The sequence below is a fragment of the Populus nigra genome, chromosome 7, assembly GCF_951802175.1.
Source record: "Populus nigra chromosome 7, ddPopNigr1.1, whole genome shotgun sequence".
In the NCBI taxonomy this organism is placed as follows: domain Eukaryota; kingdom Viridiplantae; phylum Streptophyta; class Magnoliopsida; order Malpighiales; family Salicaceae; genus Populus; species Populus nigra.
The window spans coordinates 18,912,526-18,924,900 of NC_084858.1; the positions used below are offsets into that span (position 1 = coordinate 18,912,526).

At 36.7% G+C, this 12,375-nt stretch overlaps 2 protein-coding genes and 1 long non-coding RNA gene across 3 annotated transcripts; 2 read left to right on the forward strand and 1 right to left on the reverse strand.

Moving 5' to 3' along the window:
- The first annotated feature begins 360 nt into the window (after window positions 1–360).
- Window positions 361–1,603, forward strand: LOC133698231 (uncharacterized). The gene is made up of 2 exons (XR_009843039.1): window positions 361–1,037; window positions 1,313–1,603. It is a non-coding gene; the product is annotated as an uncharacterized LOC133698231 (long non-coding RNA).
- Window positions 1,604–3,103: 1,500 nt separating this feature from the next.
- LOC133698230 (pentatricopeptide repeat-containing protein At5g04780, mitochondrial-like) lies at window positions 3,104–6,724 on the forward strand. The gene has a single exon (XM_062121092.1). The coding sequence runs from the start codon at window positions 3,670–3,672 to the stop codon at window positions 6,523–6,525; it is 2,856 nt and encodes a 951-aa protein (XP_061977076.1). The 5' UTR covers window positions 3,104–3,669; the 3' UTR covers window positions 6,526–6,724.
- A 525-nt stretch (window positions 6,725–7,249) lies between these two features.
- Window positions 7,250–11,388, reverse strand: LOC133698415 (MACPF domain-containing protein NSL1). The gene is made up of 7 exons (XM_062121324.1): window positions 10,955–11,388; window positions 10,407–10,645; window positions 9,706–9,892; window positions 9,403–9,486; window positions 9,126–9,309; window positions 8,424–8,590; window positions 7,250–8,055 (listed from the first exon to the last, which is right to left on the reverse strand). Exons 1-7 carry the CDS (start codon window positions 11,216–11,218, stop codon window positions 7,363–7,365), a joined length of 1,818 nt encoding a protein of 605 aa, XP_061977308.1. The 5' UTR covers window positions 11,219–11,388; the 3' UTR covers window positions 7,250–7,362.
- Window positions 11,389–12,375: the final 987 nt, after the last annotated feature.

Sequence of the window (12,375 nt, forward strand, 5' to 3'; positions counted from 1 at the left end):
GCTAAACAGGAGGGCTGTGTCGGATTAACTTCAAGGTCGGCGAACCTCGCCGCGATAGTCATCACTCATTGATGGACAAGACGATAAAAAAACATAAAAAAAACACAATCTCTTTGTTTCTATTATGTAGCTTTTTAGCTGTAATACTTTATAAAATTCATTGCATGTGATGGGTTCTAAAGTTGTTGTCTCCTTTTCCTCTCTCTCTCCCCATAAGAATTCTAAAGCTGCTTGGGAAGTAACATCACCTAGACCAAATTTATTTAGTCACCAAACAACAATTATTGATGCATCTACATTATTTATTATATATATATATATATATATATATATATAAATGCAAAAATAAAAAATAAAAAAGCCCGTTTGACTTGTGCTCCAAAGCATTAGCGTCCCACAAGAGAGGGAGGCAAAGGCAGCAAGCACCGCCAAAGGGTCATCGCATGTGCCTTGACATCCAGAGGATAGAAAAGAAAAGAAGATAAGAAGCCCACATCACTGCAGTCTAAAGGTCTATCAAAGTGTCAACAACCAAAAAAACAGAACTTCGTATTCCTCGACTACAAATAAAATCTCTTCTTTCTGTTTCAACGGAGCTCAGGTACATCAATCTCCATCCACCCTCTCAGATCCAACAGCTATCATCTCGTCATGCCATTGATCACATCCATCATCCAATCAGATTCTAGTCCTCGTGTATAAAAGTAAAAACCTCAAAAGAAGGACTATAATACTGTTGTTGGTAGAGAGAATATTATTGGACAGGATTTGTTAGTTGACGTAAGCGTCCTCATCTTCTTTGCCTTTTAAGAATCAGTCAGCTCCAAGGTTTCTTGTGCTTTATACCGACCCGTTCGCTCCCAGAAGTTCTTCATCTTAATTGCGTCGATTTCTCTCTGGTTTTCTTATTAAGAGGGGAGAAGGGAAAAGATGATGGAGCTGCTTTTGTTGGGTTGCACAGGAGTTGTGGTGTTTCTCCATGGAGCTAATTTCTTCTTCCATATTCTCTCCCATCACTTTGCCTCTCGTTCCCTCAGGTACTCAATTTTCTCTCGAATTTAACCTTTCTCGTTCATTTCTTTCCTCAATCCAGCCGGATTGAAGTTTGAAAGGGCTGCTTTGCCTGATCAGAACATTACTTGGTCTTGATTTAATTTTGCTTATAATCCAAATCCAAGAAAGCTTTTTGGCATTCAAGACTGTTTGGTTCTTCTTTAATTGACCAGTGATCTTGATCTTTTCTTCCCTTGTTTGGGTTTCCAAGTTCTTTCAGATTGTACTGATCATTTATGATTTTGGGTTGGTGTTACAGTTTCCTGGGATTTGCTGGATGATAAAGCAAACAAGAAAGAAAGTAGAGATGACTTGTTAATTTCGTCAAGCAAACTTCTAATGGTAGCTCGCACCTGCAGTCACGTTCGTTCTGTGGATTTCTTTTTTTATCAGTAGCAAGAGATAGGTTGTATATATTGTATAAGAGCCATTTATAGTCCTTGAAATAAATGGAGAATTGTATTTGTATCAAATTCAGATCCAAATTTATTTCCAACGGTCAGACATTGTCATATGTATGAACCTTTAATCCATTTCTTGTTTGGTTTTACTCTTGACTTGTCTTTTTATTGTTTATATAAAACTAGTTAGTGCGCTCGTGCACATTGCAAGTTAATTTCTAACCTAAAAATAAAAGGGCGATGGCAATGTCACCCCATTTTCTGTATCATATTTTTTTGTTAATTTAAAGAATAAAAAATAATGTCTATATTGAAAATATATAAGAATCTATAAATGAAATAAGATTTGTTAACTATAATTGAAGATCTAAGCAAGAAACTGTTGTTTTTTAAGAAGCAAAAAATAGATGCAGACATTAAAATTTTTATACCCATTCTTTTTTATTTTATAATTTTATTTTTATTTTTTCCTAAATATATATGATTTTCACTCTTATAAATAAACTATGTAAATAAAACTTATGAGATGAATACTTTTTAAAAAGTATTAAGAAATTATAGAAATAATTTAAGAGATTAATTATTAATGTTTAAAAAACATTAAACTAAATAATTTAAACAATGAGAGAGAATATTAATTAAAATTATTTCTTTTTTAAGAAGAGGTTGGGTGTTGTTGGCTGATAAGAAAAAGTTTATGCCCGCGTAATTGGGTTTTAATTAATTTATTTTTAAAAAGAGGATGATTTTTTGTTTGTCATCCACTTTATTGTTTTTTTAAAAAAAATTTAAATGATTTCAGGTTATCTGATGTGAAAGTTAACGTGTTGTCTATTGATGCATTTTTTATGATTAAGAAATTAAGATTCGAGTATTCAGGATTTAAAAGCTTAATTTTTGAACTTTTTTTTTTTCTAAAAACATATCAAAAACATTATAGAAATCACGGTAAACTTATTTAGAATTAATAAGACAGTCAAAAACATGGTCAACCAATCACTATTTGTGTACTTGTTGTTTTTCTGTTATTTTCTTTTTTATTTCTTAGCATATAAAAACTAAGCTGTCATTAAAATGAAGTTTTGAATTAAAAAAATCTAAAACAATAAGGACCAAAAGTGTATAATTTGAAACTTCATAGATGAAATTGAGTTTTTCTGCACTTTTTATAAGAGCAACTATGTTTTTATTGGTGTTAATTTTGATCCTTGTTTTTTAATATTTTTTACAAAAAAAATAAATTAAATTGCATGATGTGAATGGATCTCCAGTTTAACATTATAAAATTCTTTGCTACATTATATATGCGAAGGAATATAAATAGAAATAAATAAAAACACAAATTCATGAGTATACATATATATATATATATAAAGACCATAAACATGGGTGAACCGGTTAATCTGTCATGCACAGCAAAAGTCCATTTTCTTTTAGCTCACAGTGCTAATGTTAATAATAAGCAATGCTAGCTGTATTGAGTGGTGTCCCTTCGGAACAGGCGATTCATGTAGGTAGGAGGTGGGGCGTGGTGCTGTGTAAGTTGGCATGTGACAACAATATGCCAACAGCTAGAATAATGAATTCTTTTATGGAAAAGAAATATAATTACATGGGAAACAGAAAGATTAGACTTTGCTATTGTTTGGTTGGAGCTGTTGTCTTGATGGTTGGATGACTGATTAAGAGGAATTGCAAGTTTTGCAAGCTACGTTCTCATGTTAGTTGAGGAAAGGGAAACGAAATCATGGCGTGCCACACGGATCATGACCAATCATGCTGTCTGTCGCCCTTATGATGAACCTGCTTGCATTGCATAATAAATCTTCTGATCGATACTTACTACTACTTCCCTATCGAGCTAAAGTTTCCCTGTGGAGCTAAACTTTAATCCGAAGAGATTATGGCATTGATTTTGTCAACGTTATAGCCATCGTCGAGAATGATGCCTGGCAAATGCATTGCAGCCTTTAGCTCCGCATTTTTAGACCCTCTAATTTTGAAGTTCATTAGTGGGTTTCGAAGCAGAAATATGCAGAAAAGGGCCCAATTACACGTTCATCAATTGCACTTTGGATCCCCAAAAAGAACCTAAAACCAAAACTCCTGCTTCAAAAGGGTGCTCTAAAAAGAAGAAGAAGAAGAAGAAAGGCACGTACCACAGTGCAAGCCTTGGTACCTTACTGAAGGACTAGGACAAAACCTCTCGTTGTTAATGATCAGATGGAGAATGTATCTTTGCTGTTTTCACTTCCAGAAACCTCGTCACCAACAGCATTGGTACCTATCTTTGAAACCCTTCACTTTCCAAAACCCATATCTCTATTTCACTAAATTTATCAATACCTCTATTGAGTTTAGCCAGAACCCAAAACCCACTACTACTCCCTCAAACTTGACAACTCAAAAGACCAATTTTTACTCTACACCCACCGTAATATCATGCTCAAAGCTCCTTTCTAAATGCACTGCCTCGAAATCCTTAACTCCAGGCATGGAAATTCATGCCCGTGTAATCAAATTTGGTTTATCTCAGGACCCAAAAATAAGGAACTATTTGGTTAACCTCTACTCAAAATGTCAACTTTTTGGGTATGCAAGGAAACTGCTTGATAGAAGTACTGAACCAGACTTGGTTTCTTGGTCTGCTTTGATTTCTGGATATTCACAGAATGGGTTTTGTCAAGAAGCAGTTTTGGCCTTCTATGAGATGCATTTGTTAGGTATCAAGTGTAATGAGTTTGCTTTTCCAAGTTTACTCAAGGCTTGTACGGTCACTAAGGATTTAGTGTTAGGAAAGCAAGTTCATGGGATTGTGGTGGTTACAGGGTTTGATAGTGATGAGTTTGTTGCAAACAGTTTGGTTATTTTGTATGCCAAATGCGGAGGATTCGGGGATGCGAGGAGTCTATTTGACGCGATTCCTGATCGAAGTGTTGTTTCATGGAACGCTCTGTTTTCTTGTTATGTCCACAGTGACATGCATGGAGAAGCAGTTAGTTTGTTTCATGATATGGTTTTGAGTGGAATAAGGCCTAATGAGTTTAGTTTATCTAGTATGATAAATGTGTGCACAGGTTTGGAGGATAGTGTTCAGGGAAGAAAAATTCATGGGTATTTGATAAAGCTTGGCTATGATTCTGATCCGTTCTCAGCGAATGCTCTTGTTGACATGTATGCAAAAGTGGGGATTCTTGAAGATGCTAGCGGTGTTTTTGATGAAATTGCAAAACCTGATATTGTTTCTTGGAATGCTATTATTGCTGGTTGTGTTCTTCATGAGTACCATCATCGGGCTTTAGAATTGTTGAGGGAAATGAAAAGGTCTGGGATGTGTCCAAATATGTTTACCTTATCAAGTGCTCTAAAAGCTTGTGCTGGAATGGCCCTAAGAGAATTGGGAAGACAGTTGCACTCTAGCTTGATAAAGATGGATATGGGATCGGATTCTTTTCTGGGTGTTGGACTAATAGATATGTATTCCAAGTGCAACTCAATGGATGATGCAAGGTTGGTTTTTAAGTTAATGCCAGAGAGAGACATGATTGCATGGAATGCTGTCATCTCAGGACATTCACAAAATGAGGAAGATGAAGAAGCTGCATCTCTTTTTCATTTGATGCACACGGAGGGAATAGGATTCAACCAGACAACTTTATCAACAGTTCTTAAATCTATAGCTGCCTTGCAGGCTAACTATATGTGCAGGCAAATTCATGCACTTTCCTTGAAATCAGGGTTTGAATTTGACAATTATGTTGTGAATAGCCTTATCGATACATATGGAAAATGTGGCCACGTAGAAGATGCAACAAGAGTATTCGAAGAAAGCCCAATTGTAGATTTGGTGTTATTCACCTCTCTTGTAACAGCTTATGCTCAAGACGGACAGGGGGAAGAGGCTCTAAGGCTCTATTCGGAAATGCAAGATAGGGGAATCAAGCCCGATTCATTTGTTTGTAGTTCTCTACTGAATGCATGTGCAAGTTTATCAGCATATGAACAAGGGAAACAAGTTCATGTTCACATCTTGAAGTTTGGATTCATGTCAGACATTTTTGCTGGAAATTCTCTTGTTAACATGTATGCCAAATGTGGAAGCATAGAAGACGCAAGTTGTGCGTTCTCTAGAATACCTGTGAGAGGGATAGTCTCATGGTCTGCTATGATTGGAGGACTTGCTCAACATGGGTATGGGAAAGAGGCCCTCCAGCTGTTCAAGCAGATGCTTAAAGACGGCGTTCCTCCTAATCATATAACACTAGTTAGCGTTCTTTGTGCATGCAATCATGCAGGTTTGGTTGCCGAAGCCAAACATTATTTCAATTCAATGAAAATTTTGTTTGGTATTGAACCAATGCAAGAGCATTATGCTTGCATGATCGATCTCCTTGGCCGAGCAGGGAAATTAGAGGCGGCAATGGAACTTGTAAATAAAATGCCATTGCAAGCGAATGCCTTGGTGTGGGGTGCGCTTCTTGGTGCTGCAAGAATCCATAAGAATATTGATCTTGGAGAACAAGCTGCTGAGATGCTTCTTGCCTTGGAACCTGAGAAGTCAGGCACCCATGTTCTTCTTGCAAACATTTACGCATCAGTTGGCATGTGGGATAAAGTAGCACGGGTAAGAAGACTAATGAAAGACGGCAAGGTGAAGAAGGAGCCTGGAATGAGTTGGCTTGAGGTGAAAGACAAGGTATACACCTTCATAGTAGGAGACAGAAGCCATTCCAGAAGTACAGAAATATATGCAAAGCTTGATGAACTGAGTGACCTATTGAAGAAAGCTGGATATGTTCCTATGGTTGAGATTGACCTCCATGACGTTGAACGAAGTGAAAAGGAGCAGCTTCTATACCACCACAGCGAGAAACTAGCAGTGGCTTTTGGTTTAATTGCTACCCCACCAGGTGCTCCAATTAGAGTGAAAAAGAATCTTCGAATTTGTTTTGACTGCCATACTGTGCTCAAGTTCATTTCTAAAATAGTCTCCAGGGAGATAATTGTCAGAGATACCAACAGATTCCACCATTTTAGAGATGGTTCGTGTTCTTGCGGGGATTATTGGTAACATTCAAGGATTAGTGTTGTTATCTAACTGTGTACAAACTCCTGTAACATTTTGCAAACATTCTTTTTCAAGTAAGGGCATGTTAAGATCTGTTGTAAACCCTCATTTTTTTTCTACCTCTTTTTACTTGACTAATCGAAACATTAATGTTATTCAAATGCAACAATAAATAAAATTTCATAGTTTCAGATTGTTACTTTCTTACTCTTCAATCCCACATTTGTGAGAAATCGACTTTCCTTGGCTGTTTGTCAACCATCAATGCATTGTAGCTTCTACTTTGAGAACTTGTTTGTGCTTCTGAGCTGATGAAAATAGTGTTTATAAAGTGGATGTGTTAAAAAGCAGAATTTACAATTTCAGATCCTACTTGTACAGAAGAGAAGGCACAAGAAAGTGAAAAAAATTTTCATAATTAAACTGGGAAAACCACTTCAATTAGTAAAAATTCAATCACTTAAAAATTATACTTCGATATCATAACAATTCAATGTTGTGTTGCTGTTGATTCACATAAGCTTCCAAGTCCCTACATCTCCCTGTCTCAACATACTTCCATTCTTTCTGGCATGTTGTTATTATGAATTTCATCATGTTTCAATATTTTTTTTATATATTTTCTGATAATCAGACAGCAAAGTCCCCTTACTCAGAACCAAATGCCAACTGCCAAGCAGACCAAGAAAAAATTTGAAGTTATTTTGCTATCCTAGTTTTGGACCAATTGACATTTAACGAATCTGATTTCCTTCGGAATAGTATTTTAAGAAAATTACATTGTTATCATTTACAGTTACAACTGTACGAATGAACACATTCGTTCCCTTCTGCATGTTCTTACATGAACATCATCGACTCCTCCGACATTATGGCTAACAATGAATACTTGACTTTAATTGAGATTCTACCACCGTCCACACAGAGCTTGGCTCCAGTGATCACCCAATATCCAGGCGGGTCCTCTGGACCCCTCACCATTTCCTTTGTGTCCACGAAGTTCGACATTTTCGGTGCTCTAGATGGTAAAGGGGGGCCTCCAGGAAAAACTGCAGAATTTAAGTCCACTTTCACTGGCTTCTCAGGTGGATTCAATCCTGCACTGAACCTTGTGCTAATCAACATCGAGAAGACCCCTGATTTTCGTGACAAGGCTGAAGGTCCATCCCATTCTGACCTGCGGAGTCTTGCAGATGCCACCATTGAGAATCCAAGCCTCAGGAACAGAACTTTCTTCATCCCAACAACCTTAACCTCAAACCAGGCTTTTGTGACAATGGAAGCAGGGTCATCAATGCGGGCATCATTGTACTCCACTGGAGCAGTGCAGACATGTGAGAATATGCTCCAATTAACTGGTTCAAAGTAGCCTCGTTCTACAGGTTCATGAATAGGCTCTTGCCTGAGATCATCTGAGAGTTGGACCATATTGGGAAGAGAGGAAAGGTGCTGGAGATGGATGGCCAAATGGTCACTTCTCTTACCCTCCAAATATAACCGGATTCCTGTTACTGGCCGATTTCCAGAATCAACCTGCAATGCATGGATTTAGAATCTTTAAGAACATTAAAACTACAATGATGATTATCTGCTAAATTCTGGAAAAGCATAATCACACTCTGGTGATTAACTATATTATGCTGACTATGGACATATACTAATGATGATTATCTTATGGGCAGCTGACCGAAAGGAAAGCGGGTAGGCAATTCCTATTTCATGATTTTTCTTTTTTTTCCGGTATTCCGCTCCACGAGCAGAGTTTTAAGAAAGGACACCTAGGCTTATAAGTTACACCTTTATGGATCCAGGTACAGGTGTCAGCAGCAGTCACATGCCATTTTAAGATCTTGGAATCAATGCTATGAGTAATTCTAACGAGCTGCAGTTCAAGAAATCACCTGTGTGGTATTGACATAAAGCTTAGGGCCCATGATGGTGAACCTAAGCGATGGAGTTGCTTGTTTTCTGCGCTTGAGAGTAAGAGGCAGATCACCATATATTGGAGCCCATTGCCGAGGCAACTGAAATTCTAAAAACTGGTGGAGTTCCTCTATTGGAGGTTTGTCTGCATGATTGATGATGAAACATGAGCACAGGTGCCAAAACTAATGGAGACATGAAGGATATGATGAAATTCAAGGGAAATAATTTCTCAAACATAAATGAAGGAAATTCAAGTGTGATCATTTATCAAATATAAATGAACTGGATGCATCCAAACAATGAGAATCACCGAGCATCAAATCTACTAAATGTATGCATGCATTGACCTCCACGACATCTTGCAATAGTTCACAAACCAATTGCATATCCTCTGACATCCAGTTGAATCTATGCAAGGAGTGATCAGGAAATGGTTACCACACAAACAAAAAGTCAACCAAGCACAAAACTGCAATTAGGCTAAAGGTGCCAATCAGATTCAAACTCAAAAGTGTGGCTAGAAAACATGCAAAGTTTTGTGTCAAAGCCATTATGTCATGGAATGCAGTTCATTTGTTTTTTAAACTCCTACATATTCATTGAATGAAGGGTTGCAGCATGCTCGAAACACTAATGCCATGGAGAGACCAAAATATAGAGGAGAGGTAGGCACACACATCGAAGGTAGAGATTCACCGCATGGCTTAAAAATCCACTGCCTCGAATACCACTCAAAAGAGATGTTATAGGCACAAAGGACATTGAAATAACATTTGGCGACTGTGATATAGTTGAAAGCCATTGGTTATGGCTTTGGCCAACATCCACACCTCCCCTTCGGATACAAATGCTCGTTATATGCTGCATAAGAATTAATTTCATCAAATAAATATCTTGACCTGTTTGGGGCAGGTTGCCTCAAACATCTGTTACAGCATATACCAAGAAGCTCACCTCATTCTTTATGGAAGTAATGACAGGTGGCCTACTCGAATGGGCAAATACTCCATGGAAATCCCAATGCATAATGTGTTCATCCTGAAACAGTAAACATGAATCCCTTATTGAAAAAAGTTAATCACCATCATGTCTTCTTATATATTACATGCCCCGTGATAATTACTGGCAATTCGAAAGAAAAAATCATTCAGTCGTTTCTCACCCTTGGAATTGTGATGCACCATGCATTGTATATCCTCTCTAATAAGTTTTTAGAGGGAGACCATGACAATGATGGGTTTGTGAAATTTAATGTACCTTTGGTTTTCCTGATAATTCAGCAGGGTTTGCATCTCCTGAAAACCTCTTATCAGCATATTCCCTTAACAATTTCTGCACTTCAGGGGGCTCAAGATTTGATTTTTGTTGCTGCTTTATGTGTATCACATCTTTACCTCCCATCTTTACCCCAACAACAATATGAGTACCATATTTCTCAATGAACCTGGAAAATCATGTTATTCAAGAACAACATTAATTCAATCTTAATAAGTTGATTGAGGTTTCATTTCATCAAAATCACAGGTTTTATTTTTGTATTATTAAAATCAAACATGGCAAATTGAAGCAAATTGCTTCCACCTCAGGATATGTCTATATCGTAAAAAGTTTCCTATTCAATAATCTCTTCTACTTGAATATCGTCATGTATCTAATGTTTGAGTCTTCTAAACCTATCATCTAATTTTAAACAACAAAATGAGCTATTTTTGGGAGCTAAAATAGATTCTACAGAAGGGGAAAAAATTGCCATGTTGGACGTGCGGGTTAAATTGAAATCTAGTATAGTAGTACTCTTTAAGTTGTATTTTAATATGAACCATCTACTTCCCTGTAACCCTTGTTTTATTCATAACAAGAAAAAAGTCGAGTCAAAATCATTTTTCTGCAGGTTATTCCAATTAATAAGTAGAGCAGTTTAAAACAAGTTGATCAGCTTTGAGTTTAAAAGAACATACTCAGCCAGGGCAACAGGATCCCATGTTGCAGGCACTTCATGCTTCATCTCTTCAGACAACGTTATATGGGACCTTTCCAACTCAACATTATATAGTGTTATGAACCAACCATCAAAGGCAAGATTTTTTGCAGAAGCCGCATCCTTCTGCCAACAACCCCTCAAGTCAAACATGGAATTAAACAGTCCCGAGGGAATTTTACCTGATAAACACATTTCCTGATTGAATTTCTCCGACATCTACAATGAAATTAACAATACACAAAATTAGAATCACTCTAAAGATTACTCCAGACATTGTTTTGATCAAACTCGTAAATTTTGGAATAAGGGGTAGTCTCTTATTAATCCAAATTCAGTCACTGTCCTAATTTAGCACCATTGATCTAATGGTCAGCACTCAGCACACACCAAATACTAGAAAAAGAACAAGAAAAAAGCAACCGTTCCAATCTTGAAAAAACAATTGCCATATATATGTTTCCAATTTCATCTAAATATATGTTCCCAAATCACACAAAATCTTTAATATCCGAATTAATGGCATACCTGATTGAAAGAGAGAACATCAGAGAGAAACCTAGTCCGCTCCCCTTTATCACACTTGATACCATTAGGCACGTTCTGAACAATAACCCCACCAGGAACAAAAAGCTCTTGGTTTCGAGCCAGGTCTAGCTCGATCAATCTCGACCCAAAAGGACCTGGCTTGCAAGATGACAATCGAATATCTTTAGTCAAATCATATCCAAATCCAATCACAGACACCGCCTTCTCTGCTGCTGATTGAGCATCAAGCCGATTATTTTCCATCAAAATAGTACAATTAGATAGCTTTGTCGAGTGAAAAAACTAACTTGTGGGGTTTTAGGACGTAGTATTGGAGTAGTTGGAGAGGGTTTTTGGAGTTGAATACCGATCATTGAATTGGTCTTTGATTTGCTTTTCTTTCTCTGCTAGTAAGCGTTTAAAAACGTCACTCTTCTTGGAGAGCGACTAGAGGTAAAGTGAGGGTTCAAGGCAGTTGATTTTTGAAATTTTGACGGGTAAATTACATTTTAGTCCTTATAGATTCATAAGTATTCTATTTCTACTCCTGGTATTTAATAGTCTTAAATTTCATCCTTGTAGTTTCCAAGAGGTTCCAAAGTTGGTCTTAACCATTAAATAATCTACCTTTAAACTTGTTTTCTTTTAGGTTTTTTATTCAGATTCTTAAGTGTTTTAGTCGGATACTGCAATATATATGAGATGAAAATTAAAAATAATAATTGAAAAGGTTACTGTATTTGGTAGAAAAGACAAAATTAAAATTTAAAATATTTAGAAATATAGATCAGAGATAGGGTAATAAAGGAAAAATTTTAAATATGAGGTTGAAGTGGAACATTGATGGATATTCAGGGCAAGACTGTAGTTTACCCTTTGGTTTTTGACTTTTCCTAATGGGAACACGCGGCAAAAGGGCGGCTATTCCTTTCTTGACACGTGGCGTGATTTTATTGAAGTTCTCTTTTCTTCCTTATGGAGCCAAAGACAGGGACCAATGAGACTGCCGGTCGATTTTAACGTGGAACGACGTCTTCTTACGTGGACTCTCCAAAAAGATATTTACTTCTAACGGTGATTGGGTGTCTGTATACTTATCGTTAGAAAGTACATGTCTTTGGAGAATGCAAAAGCGTCGCCACATCATATTACTATTTATTATAATAATATTTTGTGTGTTTTTTTTTTAATTTTATTTTTTAATATTAAATTATTATAAAAATTATGCTTTATAATTGTTTTTATTAGAAGAGCAATAATCAACGGTGTAAATGCACTACTTATAATTAATGTTCTTGCCTGTGTTTCGCGTAACAATTGAGAATTTTTGTAGCCATGGATTGGGGCTGTTGTTGGTAGGAAGGGTTTCACTTTTTATGGCTTCGTGGCTAATTAAATGGTTAATGAGGTTTTGGTACTGT